General features: G+C 40.6%; 1 protein-coding gene across 8 annotated transcripts in view; it reads right to left on the bottom strand.

Annotated features, from left to right (window-relative positions):
* Nucleotides 1-21897, bottom strand: part of LOC108804717 (angiopoietin-2-like) — a 37023-nt gene extending 15126 nt beyond the window's left edge. Inside the window, exons 1-7 of one of the 8 annotated variants that reach the window (XM_018576577.1) lie at nucleotides 21589-21896; nucleotides 10969-11124; nucleotides 8880-9001; nucleotides 4446-4664; nucleotides 4345-4356; nucleotides 4107-4128; nucleotides 463-567 (exon numbers count right to left, since the gene is read on the bottom strand). In XM_018576577.1, the coding sequence (XP_018432079.1) occupies nucleotides 463-567; nucleotides 4107-4128; nucleotides 4345-4356; nucleotides 4446-4664; nucleotides 8880-9001; nucleotides 10969-11124; nucleotides 21589-21891 (939 nt within the window). In that variant the 5' untranslated portion in view covers nucleotides 21892-21896. Of the gene's footprint in view, nucleotides 1-462; nucleotides 588-987; nucleotides 1014-1473; nucleotides 1480-2452; nucleotides 2456-2638; nucleotides 2665-4106; nucleotides 4129-4344; nucleotides 4357-4431; nucleotides 4665-8879; nucleotides 9002-10968; nucleotides 11125-21588 lie in introns of all 8 variants that reach the window. The other 7 variants (XM_018576573.1, XM_018576576.1, XM_018576574.1 and 4 more) reach the window with 7 other exon arrangements.
* Nucleotides 21898-25323: the final 3426 nt, after the last annotated feature.

Genomic DNA, 25323 nt, shown 5'->3' with positions numbered 1-25323 from the left:
ATGCATGTTTACTTCAGGTGCTTATGTATTTTGGTAAGAATACGAACAGGTCTATTCACAAAAGGGTGAAGAGTTTGGAGAAGACAGGAGAAGTGAACAATCTAAGTCAAAATAGCTGAATTGGAAACATTCTCCAACTCAGCTCACTTTCCAGTTCAGCTATGTTGTCCTAGATTGTTCACTTTTCCTGCCTTCTCCAAACTCTTCACCCTTTTGTGGATAGTCCTGTAAATTTGAGGATTATAAAGCATTTAATGGGGGGGAGTGTGAGTGCAGAGACAGGTTCAGAGTGGGGGTGTTTGTTGCAGGGCATGTTGGGGAGAGAATCAGGCATGGATGACTGCTGGAACTGAATGTCCATCCATGCTTATTATGTTTTCTCCTAAATTTGGAACTGGAGCATTCTAAAAACATACTACTTGAACAGGTTGCTTACACTCACTGAATATGGCAGCTACTTACTTTTACTGTGTCTGTAGAATTGGAAAAGCGTAACATGTAGATTCCACTGGATGTTAGTCCAGATTTATATGCATCTGCACAGTCTCGGAAAGACATTTGTTCTTCCTTTGGTATGATTGGAATATCTAGGAAAACCATATATAAAAAGTGACTAAGTGCAGACTCCAGAAAGAATAGGCAGTATAAACATTCCATAGTTATAAATAATATTTTTGATTTCAAGGAATCTGAGATCTGTCTCTATTTATCTGGGAACAAACAATTAAATGTTAAAGTGAACCTGCTCCCAGTTCATGCATACTAAAGTATTTACATGTTCTGAAAAAACAGTAAAAGCACTTTAAAACAAACAGACCACAATTCATCTCTGTATCTATAAGCATTGTGGAATAATTTTTTTATAGTTCACAACAACGGCATTGAAATCTCAGCTTTTTTTCCAAGGAGCAGATTTTGGCTGCCTGTCCTGCAATGTAAACAACCAGCAGATGTTTCTAAGCTGTTAGAAACCAACTGAAACCCAACTTTAGAGTTCAGGGTTTTTTTGCAATCTTCTAGGGTCTTTGAGAGTAAATAACTTCACAGTAAAGCCAACTAGAGTGGCCAGGGATGGTTTGTTTTAAATCTATTTTTACTGCTTGCTAAGAATGTGTAAATAATTTAATATATATAGTCTGAGCACATGTGTATTTTAACCTTTTATTACCTAACTCTCGTTACACTTTAACATTTAAAGCTAATGCTGATTGGTTGCTGTGGATTCCTGGGCTAGGCATAAATGGCCAAATTTCACCATATGTAAAAATGGGATGAGGTTCAGGCCAATTAGGAGCACCCTTAGGAGAAGATGGCAAGTGCTTCCAACATTGGAAGCACATTATATTGCTTGTGAAGATTGTTGGGAAATCTTGCCTTGATCTGGTCAGTCATCCCTCTTCTCGTTGAGGATAGTGCTATTTGTGTCACTTCAGTCCATTGAAAAATTGCAGGAAAAGTAGCAACAAGCCCTACCTGGTGCTAGAGATGACAGTCATATGTCTTGCTACCCATTGTCCTCGGGGAGACATCTGTGCAGCTTTGGCAAGGCTTACATACTTTAAGTGCTAATAAATAAGCAAAGTTTTATGACTCGTGAAGTTTTACCTATGTAGCAATAAATGTATTTTGTGTATTACTGTTTCAGAAAATAAGTAGGAAGCAATACGTTTCACGACTTTCTACATATTCCTGTAAGCAATCCACTTTTACAAGATTTAATTCACTAGGGATCGACTAACACTATACTAAAAGTTGCAACTGATGTGTAATTCAATCATTCAGTACGCATACTTAGCTTTACAGAAAGCACTACACACCGTTATTATTTGTCACGTAAATTCTCATCTGCTTCTTCTGCATTCATTACAGTCTATACCAGAACCTTTAAAGAGGACCTTAACCCAGGACGTCCCAAATGAAATAAAATTGTGCGAGATGTTCACGAAATTTTGCACAATCCCAATTTTCATACTAAAGATGTCCCTGGAAGGCAGCAGTGATGCTGCCTTCCCACGGTGCACTGCTAAGGCACCTGCGGTGTCACTGCTGCCTAAAAAAACCAGGAAGTGAAAACAAAAACTTCCTAGTAGACCGAACATGCTTTAGTTTTCACATACTAAACTAAGGTAATTCTAGATAAGCTCAGAGAGCTGGATGCAATAATAAGTTTATAAGGGTAAAGATCCGCTTTAAGGCCTGTTCACACTACTCTGCAATCCACATTGAACGCATTGGTGCGATCAGGGCAGCCATCAGAAATTTTGGGGCCCCTTACACGGCTTTAGGCACCGCCACAGGGCTTAGTGATCCGCTGGACCCAGAGCTGAGTGACCCGCTGGATGCAGGGCTTAGTGACCCGCTGGACGCAGGGCTGAGTGACCCGCTGGACGCAGGGCTGAGTGACCCGCTGGACGCAGGGCTTGGTGACCCGCTGGACGCAGGGCTTGGTGACCCGCTGGACGCAGGGCTTAGTGACGCGCTGGACGCAGGGCTTAGTGATGCGCTGGACGCAGGGCTTAGTGACACGCTGGACGCAGGGCTTAGTGACACGCTGGACTCAGGGCTTAGTGACACGCTGGACTCACCTGAGAGTGACCCTGCAGAGCCCACCATAGATGCTGCACAGCCCATCTGATACTGTCTATAGTGGGCTCTGAAGGGGTTCTAAGGTAGGCTGGTCAGGGCTGCATCCCCCTCCCTCCTTCCTAGCTCCTCTTACCTGCACACCAGGCCTCCTCTGCCGCCGGACTGGCCGGAAGTGATGCCACGAGCAGCGTCGCTGATGAGGCCCCAGCTTGTCTCGAAGCCGATGGAGCGGCAATGCTGGGGCCCTGCGCTGCTAGGGCCAGGCCTCCGCTGCAGGGGCTGTCCGCCTCCTCGCTCTTCACTGTCAGCCGATACTCATGTAAGGGTCCCGGGCGGGCTGCCCGGGCCCCTTACATGAGTATCGGCCGTACCCCCCTGATGGCTGCCCTGGGTGCGATGCAGCGCCGTTCACTTGAATTGCACCTTAATGCACTTTGCTGCAATGCAACATGTGGCAATGCACTAATGTGCATTGCTGTGTCCTGCCAAAGAATGGTGCATGCATATTTTTTTGTCAGCGCACCGCAATGCTACGCACTATGTCTCCCAGAAGGTACATTGGGCCATTCAGAATGAATGACACCACACCCCATCAAGATACTGTTCATTGCAGTGTGTGTTACTGTAACACCATAGTGTGAACAAACCCTTAGCGCATTGACACACAATGCATTGGGCTGCAAAGCACATCCGTCAGCAATATTCATTGGGATTGCCAATCAAATTAATATCATCACATTGCATGAATGCATTTAAAGTGCATTGCTACATGTTGCAGTAAAGCACGCCGTACCATAACGCAATGTGCCGCAGATGCTGGGAACGAGCCCTTATGGAAAATAAGGGAGCACTTTGGATGTTTAGGAAACTGATATTTTAAAAAAGAACTCCGGGGATTTGTTTAACTCTTGCAGTGGAGCTACCCCAGCACTGCAAGGGTTAATTGCTTGTTTTGGTCGAGGGAGGAAATGATTGACAGCTGGATCTGCTTCTCTAGATCCAAAGCCAGCTGTGCCCGCACCTGTGTGGATCGGTGTCTAAGTGGTGTCACCGCTCTGTGCAGGGAGAAGACCGTGAGCTGAGCATTCAGTGATTTATGATCGTTCAGCTCTCGATGTAGAAAGCCGACATGTGACAGCTGCAGTGTTACACGCCGGATCTAAGTATTGGGAAAAGTATATTTTACTCTCCCCATACTTCCTATAAAAAAAAACTTTTTTTCTTTTTAATAAACTGTTTTCATATTTAACTACTTATTATCCTTTAGTTAACCCTAATCAGCCCTAATTCACTTCTTGCTCCCCTTCTCCCCATAGGTATACATTTATTTTGCTTGTTATTTTTTTTGTAGTGTAAAAAAATGGGTAAAATGGGAAAAAAAACGTTTTCCTTTTGCAAATAACTTTGCCATACTTTGTGCCAGAAACATAACTTGTGTTATTTTAAATGGGAGAAATTATGAGTAAATTGTATGAGTAAATTGTAAATTTCACAGTAATACTAATTTATAACAAAAAAACACTTTTTCCCCCCTTTTTATATCTTTTATGCCTATAGATTACATAGAAAAAAATGCATGTTTTTAATGCTATATTGCCATAAAGAAAGTCTAGTTTTTATTAACTTTTTGTATTAAGTAATGACAAATTTATATCCATATAAATAGGCCCGTAGTGTAAAAGTAAAAATTGCTCTGGTCCATGAAGGTACCGGATCTGAAGTGGTTAAATAAATAAGGCCTAAAATAATATGTATGGCACTTGCTTGCTTCTGGTTTTAGACCTAACAGCATCTACATTTTGGCATTTGTACCAACATTTATGAAAGCATTAGATTGGTACTAACGATTGTATTGGGACACCAGGCTGGCTAGCTGGCCCACAGTCTCCATGAGTTGTGCCTGCTGTCGTTGTAAGATGGTGTTGTTATGCACTGCATCATTGAGCTGCTGCTCCAGTTCCCCGATGAGGCCACTCTGCTTGGAAAGTACATCTTCTACATGAAGTTTCTCAGATTTCAGCACATCTATTTCCTCTCGGTGCTTCTCCTCCATCTGCAAGACTCTGTTTTCCAGAAAACTAGAAAATCACACAGCGAGCAAAAGGGTTATACATAATTCTCATAGTCTTTCACACACCTTTTGGATTATCATTTTTGACCAGAACTTCATTTAAAATATGTCTAAAGTACTCTGAAGAAATAACTGAAGCCACAACATAATCAACCTCCAGATTGTAAAATGAAAGTCTATGAAAACCCTGTAAAAAAATGTCTACAGCCAAAAGTTATTTTTATTTTGAATAGAGTAAGGAAGGTTTAACATTCCTGGCAGATATTTTTGCCATCTGTGTCCCATTGGCGAGATTTCCCTTTCATATTCAGTCCTAAACACAGGAAAAGAGAGGAAATCTCTCTAAAGTGGGGCAAGCCCTCTTTAAAACCACTGGAAGGCTTCAAAGTTTGAAGACTTCAAACTCAAAAGTTTGGATTTTCAGTCCCAGTGACAATGGTTATCAGGACAAATAGAGACAGTGAATCTCTGCAGTGGGGACATAGACAGAAAGAAAAAAAGCTAAGCTAAAAGCTAAAGAGAATATAAAATCATAAAAAAATCATTTTTTCTTTAAATTACTTGTGTCAAATGTCCATTTAGTGGGAAGATCTGGTTTGATGGTCAGTCTAACACTGGGTATTGTTATTTAGCGTTAGCAAAATACTAGTAACAGTGCATAGTTTCCATTGCAATTTAGATGATGTGAATAGTTCTAAATATTGATTTTATTTTATAGAACTATTCACATCAGTCCCTGATTCCAGAGATGTTTGAACCAGTTTTAGTGAAAGGCAGCTAATTTCCTACTAGGTTTTAAAATGTAAAAAGTAATCAGAGCACCTGGAGGAAACACAAAACCCAGGAGAAAATTAATGCAGTGTTCCCTATTGGTATCTATTCAACAGAGAATGTTTGTGGAGCGCTGGACCTCATGGATAAGTAGGAGGGAGTCTAACTTCTTGATGCAGCTCTCTGTTAAAATGGGTCTCCCAGAGGGTCCATGAAATAGCTATAGTGCATAAAAAGCATGAAAGCGCCAGCAAGTCCAGAAAGAGTTTACTGGTCATGGCAAATAGTCAAAACAGCCAATGCCTTTTGGGTGCTCAACACTCCCCTTTGATCAGGGTTAGGAAACAAACAACATATACAACTAAGCATCTACAAACATAAAAGACCAGTGTACAGTATAGTAAACAATCATTTGAAAAGTAACTAATCCAAAAACATCTAATATGTACATTCAGTTAGCAAAAAGACATGGTTCGTAAAGGAAATCATTAATAAATATAATTTAACTGATCAAATTGATATAATATTAAAATCTATGTATCTATGTATAGTCTATCATGTACTCTGCATCTGTGTATATTCTATTATATACTGTACTAGATATCCTACTGTCTGTGTCTAATTCATCCTGAAAAGTTACTTAATATCAAACTAATGGTATCAACAAATACGCTCTTCATAAAACTGCATAATTGTTTTGACTACTATCAGTGACCATTAAATTCTTGATAGACTTCTTCATGTCTTGTGGTGCTCTCATCTTTTTTATGCACTATAGCTTTTGACAACTAAAGCCATGTACTTTTTAGCTACAGGTTGAAGCTGCATGTATATGAAAAGATTTCAGCTGCATCCGTAGCTGCATTAAATAGCAAGTCCCAGCTGTTATTTTGACAGCCAGGAATTGCCAGAATAAGCAGCAGCAGGAGAAGATGAACTAGCTGAAGAACATACCACCATGTGTACTTGGAAAATGCCCATAACTGGTTAAGCTCATTAAATCAGAAAGTGCTGAAAACTACTTGAAACTACTAATTCAGCTTGACCGTCAGGCAGCTAGCATTTCTAGAAGAAGAGATCAGCAAATGCAGTTTCCATGTTCCTGTCACAGGAGGTTTACTTTGAAACTCACAAAGTAAAAGCAGGCCAGAGAAGATGTCAGCATATTTTATGTCTCTTGCACTGTCCTCCTGTACCCATAAAACCCTTGAAAGCCCAACAAGCACTAATCATCTTCCACATCCTGAGTGAGTTATGTATCACTCGTCTCCCTATGTCCAGTCTGCCCCATACGCTCAGGCTCTACTTATGTGAAAGCACACTTGGGCAGAGCAAAGGTGGGGCTGGGCTGTTTATTCTTTATGACAATGAAAAGTCTGGCCTTCCACTGACCCCCCAAAAAAAACAAAACCAGCTCATAACATTATTGATCTAATGTGGGTAGCAAAGTTGACTAAATTTCATTATTTTTCAAAAAACATACATCATATTTGTGTTGCCAGATCTCCTGCATTCACTGAAAAAAATGTAAATACAAAACAGAGAATGAGTTCTGTAAATATGAGAGCATATTAGATCTGTGCAACATCAGCCTATATTTCTAGAAGTCTAACAGATATCTGTAGCTAAACAATCCTGCTTTTTGTGTAATCTACAAAGAGGTTATATAACCCAGAACCAGGAAAAAAAGAGCAGCAGGTAGTGGCAGACTGGAAGGAAATGAAAGCTGCAAACAGCTAAATATGCAGTTTAAATGCATGTGTGTTTACTGTTTACCTACCAAACAATTTGTCATTTATTGAAGCTAATGTCGTGATTTACACACCTCAACAATACAGTCCAACTGCACAAGTGACACACTTATGCAGAGTCATATCTACAACAAATTGCGCCCCTGTCGACCTGCCTAGCTCTTGGCAAACCAGTGATGTTACTGGTTGCCAGGAGCTGGACGGGACGACGGTAAGAGCGTCCCAGGTTGCTAAGCGTTCTCAGGTTGCCAAGAGCCAGACGGGGAGATGTGCAAGTGCCATACACATTGCCCTGCCCGGCTCTTTTCAACCTGGGATGCTCTGGTCGGTGTCCCACCCACGTACACATCTCCCCACCCTCTCTGGATGCTAAGAGCCGAGCAGGAAGATATGTATGGCCCTTACACATCTCCCCACCCGGCTAAAAATGCTCTGGCCAGTGTCCTGCCTAGATCCTGGCAACCAATGAAGTCACTGTTTGCAAGGAGCTGGGTGGGACACCGGCCCAAGTGTCCCTGGTTGCTAACTGGGCAAGGAGCAGTGTAAGGGAGAGGGGTTGGCAGAGAAAGTCAGCTGTTTCCTTGGTTTGGCAAACTTTTGCTGACCCATGGAGCAGCAGATTTCCCCCCCCCCCTTCAAGTGGTGCCCAGGGCATATGCCATATGTGCTATACCCTGGATATTCTGGTGATATAGCATCACCCCTGTCGAATTAGCAGGGATCTGGCCCATAAATCAAGAAAGCTGAATCAGCAAGTGATCTTTCCACCTATGCAGGATGGCATCTATGGTCAAAAACTAAAACTAAATATCTATTGCTATATTCTATTTCCCTAAGTTGTATCTTACTCCTAATAACCATATTGATTAAAAAATTTGTAAGCATACTTATTGAAGAGGCCCGTAGGATGTGCTTCCTCAATGAACTGACACAATTTGACTGAGCCCTATGAATATAATATACACTTCCTTGTGTCATCATTCTCACAGAGCCTGCCTTCTGAACTCAACGACTGAACAATGTAAGATTATCATTGCTTGCTGGAAGCAATGCACGATGGGATATGTATTCTTTAGAAATTACATCACACCAAAGAGCAGGGAAAGATATACAATGTACACTGGCAATCCAGGAAGTTGTTGAAAGTGACGGGCAGACAGAAGGCAGCACTCACTACATAAAAAGGATTTTTTCAAGTAAGCTTTGATTGCATTATCAGAAACAACTATAATATGTATTCCGATTACAATGCTGATGTTATAACAGGAAAATATATGCTATAATTTTACAACTCCTTTAACTCAACAAAATTGCCAAGTCCTTCGGCAGGTTGTACAAATATGTATCTCAACTGTGTATTTCGCTGTTTCCATGGGATCCTGCTTTAACACATTCAAGAATTCTAGTATATTACAACACAGAACAGACATACATACAGTATATGACCATGTACTTCTTAGGAAAGGCCATATCAGCCATGTGCCACTTTTATTACAATTTGTGTTTAGTTTGTAAAATTTTCCAAGTTAAAAGAAAAGGAGTCAAGAATCCAGTACTATAAATGTGAACCATATAATAGGAATCAATTTAGAAGCGTGATGCATTCCATAGCCTTTTTGTGACATCACATGACTTTTTCTGCAAGAAAAACATAACAGAAGAGGGCAGCCTGCACAGTATTTAAAGATGATTCCTCTTACCTGTTCTTTTCACGCAGCATGTTAATCTCTTGGCTTTGTTGCAGAAGTTCCTTCTCCAGCCTGTTTGTTGATAAAGAATTTTCCAGCAGCTGGATTTCCAGTCTGTTTGTTTGGTTCATAACCTGCAATGTACACTAAAGCTTTAAGAACATGCTAAATTGTCGATAATTTGACTTTTTTGTGTCCCATTTAGACAATTTCCCTTCAGTTCCAGTCCCATAGGCACAACATAAAGTGAGAGGAATTCCTTTAAAAGTGAGGGAAACTCACTTTGGAGGGACTTTAGTGGCAGGCTACATGGATCCATTATGTTGTTTTTGGAAATAGAAGCTAGTTGAATGTGGTCAAAATGACTTAAAATGGGTGTGTGTTTGGCCACCATTAGAAGAGATACGGTGGGAACATTAATGAAACCTTGGGTAAAGGAAAAGACTGTTGATGTCCATAAAACCCTTTAAGATACTAACATTCATTTTCTCATCTGCAATGGAAACATATTCGTTTGGTTTCTGCAGATCCCACTTGAACTGTTTTATTTTGTTTTTACAAATCAGTCTTACTGAGAACACTGAATTGGTAACGTAATGAAAACAAAGGGAGTGGAAATGATTTGAAAACAATATAAGATTATCAGAAGTTAAAAGAAAAAAACAGAAGCTGTTCACGGATGCCAAAAATCTAAATATTGGGAACAGAAACCAGAACTAGGAAAGTTTAAAGAAGAAAGTGGTAAATAGGAGCTAAATAGACTCAAGAAGAGGACAGGAACCATGAATGGAAAATTATAAGAATATTTGTCAGATGTAGAAAGCAGAAACTCTGAAAGAAAACAAAAATATGTAAAAGAAGCACAGGGACATGTTATATGAATTAGAACTGTAACATATCACTAATTAAACACCACAGTCAAATATAAAAAATAAAAATGAAGGTATTGTACACAATGAGCATAGCCTACCTGCCGAGTTGTTTAGTGTTTCATTCAGAAAATTTTAAATATGATACGGCCTGTTCACACCAAAATTGGAAGGTAATCATGAGTCAATGGAAGGTCCGTTGACTTGCGACTGTACCTTATGATTTGCTTCCGATTCATTGCCTTGTCATATATTTTTCAACGGATCCTAACAAAAGACCACCGAAAAATGAATGTGTGTGAATGTTCACACCACTGCATTGCAGTACGTTGCGCTGAAAAAAAGTAGTGCGTGTTGTACTTTTTATCAGCGCAACATAATGCAACACATCGGAATAGAGAGGTGTGAACTGGTCCCGTTCACACCCTTTCATTTTTTGGGTTACCTTCCAATGTAATATATTGATATCTATTGAAAAACGGGTTGCATTGGGTCTGGTGTGAATGGGGCCTTAATACAAATAGCAGTGAGAGTAGAAATTAAGTAGCACAGAATTCAGACCAGAAAGAAGACTGTTACTGCTCTGCTAGTGACCTGTATAGAGATATCTGTTGCTGTCAATATTTAGTAGTTCAGTGAATGCCTTTTCTTTTTGTCTGGAATTGTTCTTTAAGCATATCAAGGAGTGAAGTTATGTACAGTATAAAATGTTGTTGTTTGCAGCTTGTATTAGTTATTTCAATGGTTAAACAGATTATGGCTGAGCGCCACCATCTGCAGTTGTATGAGCAATGTAATTAGTGCAATTAGTGTTTTTGCAATGCATTAGTGTTTATCTTATGTGTATTGTCATAGTTTATTCTGTGCCGTGCTGGCACTTTGTGGTCATTGTTATTATTACACTTATTTTTCTGTGTATCCTCCCCTTTTGTATGATGTCATTTCCTCCTTTCTCATTATATGTCCCTGCTATTGTTGCTGCAAGACATATGGAGGTGAGGAGAGAAATATTGCTGTTTTCCTGACCCATTTGGATGCAATAAAGATATTGGTGAATGCAACGTATTTGGTGTGTTCAGGTAACTGATGAAGACTGTCTGTGGTGATTGTATCTGCTACACAGGCCAGACATAGAGGTCTTAAGAAGGAATAAGTCACTATTAAAACACTTGGAGTCAGATTAGGTCGTATAATGTCATATATTGATACCAATATATTTCAGTCTGTAATACCTGAGTTTCTACATCGGTCAGCTTGCGTGTTTGCTCAGCAGTTTGAGCTAGTAGGTTTGTTCCGATTTCCAGCATGTTGATTGTTTGGTTCTGCACAGTTGATCGCTCAGAGTCTGTTACCTCATCTCTGATATTGTTGTGAATATAACTTTCTAGCTGAAATACAAACATGATGAAAGATCAGTGAAGTCTCAAGAAATACGCTTCTGTAAATGTTATAGCTTTGACACTGTCCGCCATGTTTGGAGTGATATGGTGATCCAATGAGAGATGTCACCTCGTCAGACTTCCCTACACTGTTACGTTGTTCTTTGGCAGAGATCCCCTTCACTTCTCAGCTAAAGCCTTAATCACTTGAAGACCGGGGTGTTAAACCCCCTTCCTGTTCCTGTCCAGATTCTGTCCACATTTTTCAGTATTCCTCGCTGCAGTAGTTTGACTGACATTTATTCCGTCATGCAATGCTGTACTGAAATTAATTTTATACCATTTTCTGGGGACAGATAGAGCTTTCTTTTGGTGGTATTTAATAGGGATGTCCCGATACCGATGCTAGCATCGGAATCGGGCCCGATACAGGGCATTTTGACAAGTACGGGGTGGTCCAGCTGACAATCTTTCCCCTCATATACCCAGAAGGCAAACGTATAGCCACTTTTGATCCCGCAAAGTTGATAAAACTTTATCCCATACCGAGCGGGCTTTGAGGGGATATATTGTACTTTGTACTACATGTGTGTGATTTACGGCCGTGTGTGTTTTTATGTGTGTGATTAAGCCAGCGGCTGCTGTCCCTTTAGTGGAAAAAGTGCAGCAGCAATGACATGTCACTGGAAGTGTCAGTATACTGACCTGCATAAAAAAACAATGCAGTGTCAGTGCCGTTTTAAGATGGCATATTCCTCCTCCAAACTAAACTTGTGCATAATTTAGCAACACACTACCTATCGACCTAACCTACAGACTAAATTAATAACACAATTTTTTTCATAACGTACTACCTATCTACCTATGTAACTAACTGACCTACAGACTAAATTGCCAACAAATTACTAAGCACACAACTTTTGGGGTTTTTATTTTTTACTATATTAAGGAAAAATTACCAAAAATGTTGAAAAAAAACTTTCTCTACACTAAATTATGAAACATTTATTATTACCCACTTTGAAAAAAACTTTTGTTTTTGTAAAAAATGTTTTATATGTGATGTAGTTTTTTTATGCTTCCTTTATTTTTGTAAACTTTTTTTACACTTAAATGTATTGCTATCACTTAGGTGGATAAGAAGCCCCCTATGTGATAGCCAATTTACGTGACAGGTCCTCTTTATGGAGACATCAGGGGTCTCCAAGACCCCTAATGTCACCTACGGACCCCCAGAGAAGCTAATGAAGCAGAGATCTGCATCACTAGCTTCTCCCAAGCTTCTGTAGCTGGGAATGACAGCTGAATGCGGACGTGATGTATTATACATCACTTCCTGCATTCTGACACCGAAGAGGAGATCAGGGAGAGTTTGTGTACTGACCTCCCTTTGATCTCCGGTGACAGAGCCGCCATGCCGGTCCTGGCCCGCACAGTGCACAGTAGCTCTGGGGACCGACGATGGCGGCGACAGCGGCGGTGGGGGAGGTGCACACCAGCAGAAAATACAAGCGGGTGACCAAGAGATTGACTTTATAAGTGTGCTGCTTCTCCTTTAACTGTCCAGTGGGGGGGTGGAGAAGCAACCTGTACGTGAAAGTGAAATTGCAGCATAGAGAACTCAGGTTCCCTCCCCTTCTAGACAGGCTGTGCTGCGTGGCAGAGCTGCATATATCTTAGGACTTGATGGCGAGTAAAGGTGCCCATACACCTTACGATTATCGGACAAAACTTTTCATCCGATGATCGAATAGTCGTACGATTTACGTACGGCAGCCCCATCCTGCCCTGATGATCGCAAGATTAATTTAGCCGCAATTAACGAAAAAGCACCTGGGCGAAATGCGGTAATTGATTTGCCGTATTTTCGTTAGCGCAAGCGCAGTGTAGATCGTACGACTTTCGACGGACGGAAACGCCAGCAACCTTACGACAATCATACGATCTAGCAAAGTTTTCAAACAGGCTTGACCATCAAAAGTCGTACGATTGTACAGTACTGTCGGTCGGACAATGCAATGCACACATACGATTATCGGCCGAAAAGTCAATCGCATATGAAAATCGTCTGATAATCGTAAGGTGTATGGGCACCTTAATACAAATTCTTTGACAGGTAAATCAACTACCTGTATGCATTTCACCTGCGTATTTTGTTGTTTGCCTGGAGTTCAGCTTTAATGCATTTGGACATTACTGCTGTCCTTTGAACTGGCTTATTAAATTATTTATTTATGACAAACAAACAAAAAGATATAGCATATGAATGTTGGATATTTCACATTATGCTATAAGATGTAGACATATGGTAGTAGTTATTTGCATGTAAAAAGTTGATACCCCCTTTCTGACATCATATGTGTCCAAATGGCAGGCAGATTTTCTTTGCTTTTTTGTTAGCGTCCCTGGATACTTATATGAAATGATGTGTGTCTAGCAGCATACTGCTGGCTGGTCAAGCATATTAGCGCAGAAACAATTTTGCCCCCCACAGGCATCTTACTTGTGACGATACAGTGCAGTCCTCTTTTAAACCTTAAATGTCAACTTGATGATTGATGGCCAGAAACATATGCACAGACAATCAAGCCTTGCATGCAATAATTTTTTGACAGGATCAAAATGAGCCTTGCTGCATTCGAGAGTTCAATTAGGATTGGGTTAGTACACAGTGGTATCCATAGATTGCAGATGACCTTTGTGCAGAAAATCACTGCTGTCCACCACATGTACAATCCCCTCATTAGAGTATCCACACTTTTCAGGATTTTGTCTGGCTAACCATTGGCTGAGCTGCGGGCCTCTTTAGGACTAATACTCTATCTGCAAGCTCTATATATAGGCAGAGCACCTGCCTTAAAGTGAAACTAAACTCAGGGGTTAAATCTTAAAAAATGCATTTAAGTACTCGAACCATTACCAAAAATGTATCTTATTTGTGTATCACTCGGTTGTAGATCCTCAAATCATCTCTGAATTGGTGCTGACAATGTCCTCCCTTCTGGAGGGCGCCTACTTTTGTTCCACATAGTCCCTGTGTGTGTTGTAAGTAGAAACCGCTCCAAGCTCACTCCTGGGATGGACTACAATCTCACGTTTAGCTTACTAATTTGCATTGATATTGTAGTTGTTTAGCTTGCTATATTTAGCAGAAAAAAGCAAGATAAAAGGGAATAAACATACAAGGTGCCTAAAGACGAATTGAGGTCCTTTGGTATCATCTACTTTCAGTACTAGCAAAGTATTAACCTCTAGTCTAATGACATTATACATGTACCAGCATGGTTTACTAGATTAAAATATTTCTCACACCATTAGATCAAATCCAGGCTTTTTACTCTTTGTCTGGTTTGTATTATATATTAGGTGTTAGACATGTAACCTCGCAAAAAATGTGTTTAGTTTCGTATCAATTCAGATTTTTATTTATTTCGTTTACCGGATTTCGTACCCGAAGTTTGACTCGGTTCGTTATTCAGATTTCGGATCCATACGAACTTTTGTTTCAGAACAAAGTCACATGACCTTGCCTGTAATGCAACCCCCGAACAGCCAAAAAAAAAAAATCTGATTGGCCAGAGAACAGTCACATGTCCAATTTAGTTTAGTTTTGAACGAAATTCGTATGGATCCGAATTTCATTAAACAGACATTCGGATTCGTTCGGATTCAGATGTGTTCAAATTCGGAAATTTGGATGCATCCAAATGTCTGAATTTAACGAAATTCATATCAGTATCTATTCGGAAAGAAACAATGTCTATTAGGTGTTGTATTTGATGTAGGCCAGGCAGAACAAGGTGGGCTATCAAGCATGGACATATGTCATGTCTTTTCTTGTACACAAAATGAATAATTATTTTGCACACTTAATTGTAACTATTTTCTTGCCTTCTTTAATTTGTTCCCCATCATCCTTGGTATTCAAAATTGTTCTCACTTTTACATAATTGTGCCTAATTTTGTAGGTAATGCAGGATACCTTGAGACGCCCGATCGCTTGTAATATGCGGTTGGGTGTGCGTCCCCCTCCGTCGCCGCCGCTGCTGGCGATCCCGGGCTCCGCTGTTCCCGGTGTGAGCCCGGGACCAGCACAGCAGCTCTGCGTCCGGAGATCAAACGGAGCTCAGTACACCAGCTCTGTTTGATCTCCTCTCATCTCCTCTGCATTACATCACTGCCTGCATTCAGTGTCACTCTCCGGTACAGAAAAAGGAGAGAAGCTGGTGAAGCAGGTCTCTGCTTCATCAGCTTCTCTGGGGGTCCCTAGGTGACATTAGGCATCTTAAAGACCCCTGATGTCTCCATAAAGAGGACCTGCCACTGAAAATTGGCTATCACATAGGGATTGTTACAAAAAAAAAAAATCACATATCAAAGCAATAAAAAAAATGCAGGGGGCCCCCACATGCACACGCAAACATGTGTCAAGCCCGCCTATGAAAACGCAGATTACATCCATTGCGCCGCACATGTTACATATCTCCGCGAACGTCGGAATGAGAGCAATAATTCTAGGGTCATCAATCACTGATAACACTAAACCGATGAGCGGTAAAAGCTTTTAAAGCGCCGGCTATGGTCAAATTTGAGTGTGGTAGTTTTTTTGCGATTTAACGGGTGCGCGCAATTTTAAAGCTTGACATGTTTGGTGTCTATTTACCCAACGTGACCCCGTCTTTTATATTTTAACAAAAAATTTGGTAATAATAAATGTTTTATAACATATTGTAGGGAGAACAGGTTTTTTTTCAAAATGTTCGGTTCTTTTTTTATTATACAGTAAAAAAAAAACCCGTAGTGGTGATTAAATACCACCAAAAGAAAGCTCTATCTGTCCCCAAAAAATGGTATAACATTTATTTCAGTACAGCGTTGCATGACGGAATAAATGTCAGTCAAAGTACCGCAGCGCTGAATACTGAAAAATGGCCTGGTCAGGAAGGGGGTATAAACACCCTGGTCAGCAAGTGGTTAAAGTGGACCTTCACCCCTTTTACTACAAATTACAGCAGCATGCAGCTCTGCATGATGATATGAAATAATCTTACATTCATTAGTTAAACAAACTTGTTTTTCATTTGCTTACAAATAGAGTTCATCTACTTCCTGGTCCAGTTCTGGCACAAATGATGTAATCTGCCAAAGTGTTGCATCCTGGGAAGGTTACATCAGCACAGCATTGCTGGGAAATCTCATCTGTAATCTCACCAGATCTCAGGGAAAGGCATTTTCCTTCCCTGAGATGATGTGCATGGTCACATGTCCTAGTCACATGTGCCAGAAGTCCAGGAATTAAGAGGGAGATCTAGTAATCTGCCCTTAGTAAACATGGCCACTGTCAGAAGACTGGGAAAGAAAAGAGAAATAAGGTGTACAGAGAATACAAAGTCTGCAATTATCTAGATGTATGTGTTTGTAGGTTGTCATTACTAAACATTTCTAAAGGTGTGTTTGTTGTTATTTTAAAGATATGGGTAAAGGTCTGATTTAATGTACCTCCTCACAATTTGTCCTGCTGCATAAATGCAAATACATTCCAGGAAAACTCTTATCTCTTTTAGCGCTTTTTTTCATGTGCAGATGCTCTGTCTGAATAGGTCTTGTCATCTGAGCGATAGAGCAGTAGAAGGTAGGGTCTTTTTTGTATCAGTCATGTGATGTGATCCAATTAAGCTGTACTACTGAACACATACAAAATTTAACAGCCACTGACATTGGAAATGATCTGCAGAAAGTACGCTAATCAGCACTGTGTCATCAGTGAACATGTAATGGATGAATGATTCAGGCAGTTTATGGTTGGTTTTGTCTTCCAGACTTCCCTCCTCCCAAACTGCTAATTCTGGAATTCTAAAAATCTTAAAATGTTTTATTGTACTGTGAATCTTATTTGCCATTATGTTTTCTTATGTGCATGCCATAATGACACAACTTTGGTATACAACCAGAAACATGATATGATGAAGTGCTGTGTTTACAAGCCAGTAGTATATACTACAGAAGGAAACAATTAGGAAGTTAGACAGTAGCATTATAATGACTGCTGTCCAATCAGACCGATTTTGTCAGAATTGGGAGACAATTATTATATCTACGAATCCTCTCAAATTACAGCAATATACCAATCATTCTTAATGACCGTAGTACATTAGCTGTGTTGGATTTAATTAACCCATACTGTTCCCCAAAAATTTGTACAAAACAATCTGGTGCAGAGAAGATTGATTCATTTCTATTGCACCTTTCATGGAATTTGTAAAAACTTTGATTTGGTGTTAAATTGTAACTATGGGCAAAATAAAAAGTAACAATCTATGATGCAGTCTGTCACAAACATAAACCCAGCAGTTTCAGGATTTCTGAGTATACCTGTAACATTGTTGTATTACCTGTTGATCCTGCCAGTAGATCTGCTATTTTCTACTTCCTGTAAAAGGGTGACAGTGTTTGTTCTGCAGTGAAATTGCACAGCAGGGTAGTTTTAGATGGTCCTATAGTTTTCTAAGGACTTTAAGTGAGAGGCAAAGACTAACTCCCGCTAAGACTTTATAAACAGTTACAGCAACTTTTTTTAAAATAAAAAAGTAATATAAAAAGACAAAAGCTGGCAGTTGTCACCAACCCCACCTTTTTAGTATGTTTTGCCCCAACCCCAGTAACTGCTATGTAACAGGAACAACCACTAAGTGTCCCCCACCATTCTCTGCCAATCCCCCCACTGGCTTCCACTCACCCAACAAATACAATTTAAAATAGTAACTGCAACCTACAAAGCCATCCACAACTCTTCCCTAACTACACCACCTTAAAACATCACCCAACACATCCTCTTTGCTCCTCCCACGACTTCCTGCTCTCTAACTCCCTCCTCTCCCCCCATGCTCTCCTCCAGGATTTCTCCAGAGCCTCCCATATCCTCTGGAACTCCTTCCCCTAATCTGTCTAGGTCTGTGAAAGTCATGATATGCGCACTACAGCCAGTCAGCCACATGTCAAAGAAAATATCCATAGTGGCATGCTCAGTCTTGTTCCCACAGAGCAACTTTACCAACAAGTATATGGCAAGTCTATTGAATCCAGTAGTAAAATAGTGCTCAAGAATGCCTCATGGAATAAAATATATAAAAAATGCAAAAAAAAACAAAAGACAATGAGGGGAATTTATCAAAACTGGAGCAGACAATATCTAGAGCAGCTGTGCATGACAACCAATCAGCTTCTCTCTTTTATTTTCAAATCTTAACTGAACAAACTGAAGAGAGAAGAGAGAAGCTGATTGGTTGCCATGGGCAACTGCTCCAGATTCTGTCTGCTCCAGTTTTGATAAATTCCCCCTACTGTAACTAAAATGTAGCATTTAATTTTAATAGGCTATATATTTGAGAGATCTACCCCACTGCTTGAGTTGACAGTTGGCTCTGCCTCTCTAGAGGCCCCTTCCCTGTCTGGCCCTCCAATGAGCGCTGGAGTGTGGAGGGGAGAATCCTTGCGGGGGATGATAACTGACAGTCACCGCTCTCTGCAGGGAGAAGACTGTGAGTTGAGCAATCAGCAGTTTGTGATCACTCAGCTCTCGATCCATAGAGCCGGCATGTGACAGATGCAGTGTCACACGCCGGCTTTAAGTATTGGGAAGAGTACATATTACTCTCCCAATACTTCTCCTTCAAATGACCCCAAATGACCCCAACACCAAGCCAAAAAACTGGCTGTGACGTCACGGCTTGCCCCGCCCATGTTTACATTTGGGCAGGAGAGGACATTTTGCAGCGAGTCGGGTTCGGACAGGTCATCGTGCAGCGGGACTTTTTTTGTATTTCAGCGGGTCGGTGTGAGTCCTGCATCGTGATTGACGCTGGATTACATCGATGGAGCCATTTTTTTTAAATTAAAGGAATAGTCAAAAATTTACTTTGTTTTACAATTAAAGGATTTAGTGAATGAGTAGGGGCACAAGTACCCCTTACACATTCAAAAGGGGGGGGGGGCGGCATCTGGGTGCCCCTTAATTAAAGTGGTACCCCAATGCAAATAAGCCCCCTGCCCACAGACCCCCATAACTACAGGTTCAGGGTTGTTGGGAATAGGCCATTGTCTCCATCAGCATGGGGATACCCTCCCAATGCCGATGGCACGTGGCCTGGTAAGGCTCGATCGCCCCCGCCCTTTCCTGCCCTGCCGGGCCTGTGCTCGGTTCATGGGTCTGGTAGGAATTTTAGGGGGGGACCCCACGTTTTTGTCCCAATTATTTTGGGGGTGGGGTTACCCCTTAAAATTCCCACCTAAAGGGCCTGTTATGGATTTTGGGGGGAACCCCACGCACTTTTTTTGTTTTCACTTGAGGGGGTCCCTCCTACCATTCCTATCAGACCTAAAGGGTCTTGTATCAAATGGGGGAGAACCTCACGCTTTTTTTGTTCTCTTCTGCAGACTATAAACATTTTAAATATTTTTGTCTGTCACTTTGCTGCAACGAAAATTCGTCCACAGAAAAGAAAATGTGTACAGACTACCACTAACAAATTTTGTGCGAAACCGAATAGACTTTCGGACCCGAAATGTACTATTATTTTATACTTAAAATATAAGTATTGTATTTTGCAAAATGTAACTGATATCACTGCATAAACCAGACTTTTATCTTCTACCTTCTGTCTTAGTGATTTTTCTTTATATTCACTTTTCAGTTTGTAACCTTATCTATATTGGTCACACTTTAACCCTCTCTTGGAAAACAATTTATCATATAAATTTGAGCACACTCCTGCCATTAGTAAAGTATCCAGTATAGGAAAGTTTGTAATAACAGCTTTACTGTATATTGCAGGACACTTGAACTCACAGCAAAATGTGAAGATCAACAGGGATGTTTCTTTAGGAATACCCATCAGTTAAAGGGAATCATTTAGTGACATTGAATAAACTTTACTAATGTTCTTTGAGCATTATTAAGTAATGTTAATCAGCTAATGTTATAATAATATTACATTTATTTTTCTGACGAGTTAGAAAAATCACAGCTAACACTTAATGGTTGCTGTGCCTGCTTCCCACTTAATCTCTTTGTACATTATTAAGACCTCAAAGGCACCCCTTCTCATTTATTAGTTAGACTGTGTTAAATTATGACATGTAATATAATATATGAATGTTGCTACACATTCATTACATTAATTGTCAACGAGCCTAATTTATCAAAACTGGAGCTAAAGAACGGGTCCCTTGTCCATAGTAACAATCTGGAATTAGCCCTCAGTTTCTAGAGTGGACTTTATAATAAACTGACTGGCTGATGCTGAGAAAAACTGTTCCTGTATTTCCTGCAGCTTTTTTGTGATAACGTGTTACGTTATTCCCTGTAATAGAAGAGGTATTATGCTTATCTCTTTGGGGGCTTGTGTCTACTATCTCCGTTCCATCCTCCGTCAGTATCTTCAGCATGCAACACTTCTTGGAGAATCAGATGCCTGCGTCCCCCATGGCGTTTTGTAGTCCTATCCTCCAATCCCTGTGTCACTGCTGTGTCCTGTAATAACATAGGGGTTGGAGGATGGAATAATAGAGCTTCGTAGAGGACACAGACATCTGAGGCTCCTGAAAACGTTGAATGCTGAAGATCTTGATGGAGGCCGCAGCGCTTACATGAAGCATAGATAAGTGACACGGGCAGCCAAAAAGGTAAGTACTGTATATTAACTCTTCTATTACTGGGAACTGCTTTGGGGATTCTTTGATGTGACACATCTATAATAAGATTGGAATAAAATGACACTATTGCCAAAACTGTTCATAGTTTCAAGTTAAAGTGTATATAAAGGCAAAAATATTTTTCTTTTTAGTTCTAGATGGTGTGGGGAAGGGTTAGACCCTTTGCCAATTTTTTTATGGCTGTGTGTCTCCACTGGGGAGATACACCTCTCAAAAATGTTTGAGTTGTCACTAGAGCAAGAGGGAGGGAAGGTTCTCCAATAGGGACACTTCCTGTGACAACTCACTAAGATTACAATTCTGTTCACTTTCGACAGCTTTCCTCTGACTTGCTGTTTCGTCTGTAGAACAGAAAAGAAGATCTACCCAGCAAAACACAGGCATCAAAAAAATAACCTGATAGAGATTTTAACCCTTCCCTAATCTAAAAGAAAAAGTTATAGCTTTACATATGCTTTAAGAGTATGACATGTAATGGAATAGGTCATATGTTCGATTATGAACTGTCAGTGGAAGAGGGTTGTGCCATACCAAAACCCTGTTCCACACTAAAATACAAAATACCAATATATATATAGTGTGCAACAGCAGTTGTATTTTTTAGTACAAACTGGAAAATGAAAGAATTTGGACCTAGGACCTAGGGCTGCTGATTTTTAAAACATGAAAAAGCTAAACAAAACTAAGATTATGGAGCAAGCCCGGTAAGAAGACTGAAAAAACAGCAACTATAGCATTTACTCATTATTGTAGTGCTTTTACCTTGTGAAGCCACTGTGTATTGTTCTCCATGATGCTCTCTAGCTCCTCTATCCTCTTGCTGGGCCAGTGGAGGTCAGCCTGTGCAGGCGCATCCCTCTGTAATGAATTGGATACCTGGTAGTCAGCTGGGGGTGGATAACAGTTTTCTATCTCAGGCAAAAGAAAGGTGTAGCTGCAGTGTCCATGCTGGATTTTGTGGTGACGTTTGTCATTGATTTCCATCCCTTTCAGGTGAGACCCCACCACTGGGTTTACCAAGGTCAACAAAAGGCAGTGTGTAATCAACCCCAGAACCATGTTCATTGCCATGCTAAAATTGATTCCAGTGCAATGAAAGACTGAGCTCCTCCTCATAGCTGAGAGATACACTGCCAAAGAAGAGCCTTGCGTAGTGTTTCCCAGAGTGTGTACTTATACAACTCCTTTGTAGCTCTAACCCACGTTTTTTCTGACAGCTCTAGGAAGTTTTTTTGGTAAGCAATCCTATCTGGCTGCAAATTTTGTCTCCTCCCAGTGTTCGCAGTCTGCGAGCTGGAAGTGCTCCCATACCACACGTAAGGATGCTTTCTTGTTAACCTCTTCACTGCAAGTCTAATGACTCATTGCACTAACAACATTTCCAGAAAAGGGATAATGCAAAGTCATACTATTCACTTTTACCATAAGAACATATGCCAATCATTGCAGTAATAATGTTACAGTTATCAGACATTAAGAGTTATATAAAGGATTACATTTCATTATATAATTTTCACATTGGCTTCTTTGTCTGTGCAAAAAAAAATCTAAAACAAAAATTATTATTCGCTTAATATTTTTATTTGAAATTTGACTTTTGGTAGAAAATGTTTATGAACATATTATTCAATCATTTTGTGTTCATTTGTCCTCTTTTTAACTATTTTTTAATAGTAATTTTTAGAAGTCATTTTCTTTGTTTTCACTTTAGCCAGTGGAAGCCAAATGGTAGCAACATAGGATACATTCTGAGCATAGCTCCAGCCTGTCATTTGAACATTCCACTCCGCTATCCAGAATCATTACCTATAAAAACGGAATCCAGACAGGAAACAATCCATAGCTGTCCAGGATCAGCATCTGAAAATTCTGCAAATCTGCAGAAATTTCCTGGTCACTTTTTCTCTTTTTGTGCTTCACTGAAACATACATCTTTTCCCCTCTTGCTTCTTTAGTCACTGGGCAGACCTGGGTGAAAAGGTAAGAGCTATCACCATTAAAGGTACTGAGATATCGTCACCAGACAACCTGAGAAAATGATGGAGCCGAGAAGGATGATCTGCTTAAAGTGGACCTTTCAGTAACTTTTTAAATTTGCAAGAATACATTCATGTCACAATATACAGCAATAGTATAATGTTTCAAAAATGACCCCACCTAAAGCCCTTGACCCAAAGTTACATATTTGTGTGCGGCAAAAGTACAGTATATAAACCGCTAACATTCTTTTGTTTGATTTTATGTTGTCCAGATAGGCTCACTGTTTAAAACCATCCTCTGTTAGATGACACTCAGGTATTACTTGCTGCAAGAGCTTAAGTTCTGTTTAGATTTAGCTTTTAGTTTTAAGCTTTAACCCCTTAATTTTTTTCTTAGTCCACATTTTAGGCCTGAAAATTACTTAAAACTCCCAAACATTATATATTTTCTGAAAGCCAAGACCCTATAGAATAAAATGGTGGCAGTTGCAAATTTTTATGTTGCAAGATATTAGCGCAACTCTATATCAAACCTCCAAAATTTTGTGAAAAATGCACTTAAATGCCCCAAAACACAATAAAATACCCAATTTGCAAGAAGTAAATAGATACATAACATGCCCAGGTTAAAAATTGTGTGCGTCCGTGAAACTGCGACAAAATTCAGTACCCCAAAAAGTCCATAGATGATGCTTTAAGAGCCCCCACAGGTCATCAGTTTAGAGATACGCATAAATATTGGCCCTAGAATTATTGCTCTTACTCCGGCGTGCCCGGCGCAATCTTTGTTTGTGTAGCGCAATCTTTGTTTTCCATACTTAGGTGCACCCGACGCTTTTATGTTTATTTCATTTAATATTAATTTTAAAAACAGTTTTTTCTTAAACTTTACTTTAATTGCTATCACATAGGGGGGCTTACAAGCTCCCTATGTGATAGCATATTGGCAGTGACAGGTACTTTTTAAGGTGATACTGGGGGGCCAAAAGACCCCTAGTATCACCTTTATACTTGAAATAAGATATTAAAGTGCAGATCGCACTTCAATAGCTTATTGCTGCGCTCCCGGTCCCAAAGTATGGGGAGGAGATCGGTGAACAGAGGTTCGCCGATCTCCTCCCTAGCTTCCCCTCGACACCAGAGAAGCTGGTCCTAGGCCCGTAGGAGGGCAGCAGAGCCCAGGAAACACGGTGGGGGTGTCGGGGGGCCTTTACCGGCCTGTAGAAACGATCTGGCGGCAGCTGAGCCGCCAGAATCGCTTCAAGTGTAAAGCCAATAGTCATGTGCTGACAAGGAGCATGCTAATAGGAGGAGAAAGCAGAGTGACAGAGAGATGAGTTTATAACCATGCTGCTTCTGCTTGCACTGTTCAGTAACAGGCTGGGGTGGGTCCCGGGTTAACCTGGGCTCAAGGAAATGGGTTGAATGATGATGGCCATCAGACTGAGGACATCTAGTGGGAGAAAAAATTATTGCACGGGGAATCTCTGGATTGAAGGTGAATATTTTTGTAAAAACTTGCAACTATAATTATAGTGCTCTGACCAGGATTTTATAGCCAGGGGATGTAAGACCACCCCCTGGTTACCGGGGCAACCAGGAGGCTTCCCTCCCTGGGAACCAATGGGAGGCGAGAGGGATGGAAAGTGCGTGCTGGGAACCTCTCCCAGCGCCCCCACCTGATAGTCCTAATGGGCGCAGGCGCGCTACGCAGGGCGGCCTGTGTACCGTGCGCGCATCCACTGCGCATTTCGCGCATGCGCACCTGCAACCCCGGCGCCAGGAGTTCTACCAGGCTGGAGGAGACCCTGTGCCCTGCACCGTACCCATTGGCCCCGAGGAGAGGTAACATCCCTGGTTTCCTGACATAATAAGATGTACACTGCTGTGTTTATTCATAAAGCACGGAAGTGGGTTGCACCAGCCATGTGATATTTCAGAATCCAGTTTCTTTTCATTACAAACGCCAATCAAGTTGTTTTTATATTTTGATGTAAGCATCACTTTTCTGGCTGCATTGCACCACGCACAAGATTACAAGGCCATTCCAGCTGAAGTGCTGATTATGTAACTCTTAGATATAAATTCCACTTTGCATTGTGCATGCCAACTTCACGTCGTCTCTATTCTTGTAATTCCAAAAATGGAAAATATAATATGGTATTAAAAAAATGTTTTGTACTTTTATGTCCCCGATTTATGGACTTTTCTTTCCATGGGCAAAGAAACAAACATGAGATATGCACATGGGATAAACTATCCACATTTATTCTACTTGCGTTAAATAAAGCAAATAAAGCTGCCATTTGATGTAATAAAATATCTGGCTAGATATAAATACGAACAACTTCCATGTTTGAACACTGTTGCCAAGATACCAACACAAATATAAGATATCAATGTACAAAACATATTTCCTTGATTTACGACTTTGACAAAGCAGAGCTCCAGCAAGACTGTTTTATGTACAGTAGATGGAGGGGAGAGGATCCTCTAATATCCCAGTTCCAAGACATAT

This window comes from Nanorana parkeri, unplaced genomic scaffold (assembly GCF_000935625.1).
Source record: "Nanorana parkeri isolate BGI_ZX_2015 unplaced genomic scaffold, ASM93562v1 scaffold70, whole genome shotgun sequence".
In the NCBI taxonomy this organism is placed as follows: Eukaryota; Metazoa; Chordata; class Amphibia; order Anura; family Dicroglossidae; genus Nanorana; species Nanorana parkeri.
The sequence above is the reverse complement of the archived record's forward strand: the minus strand, read 5'-3'. Positions and strand labels throughout refer to the sequence as shown.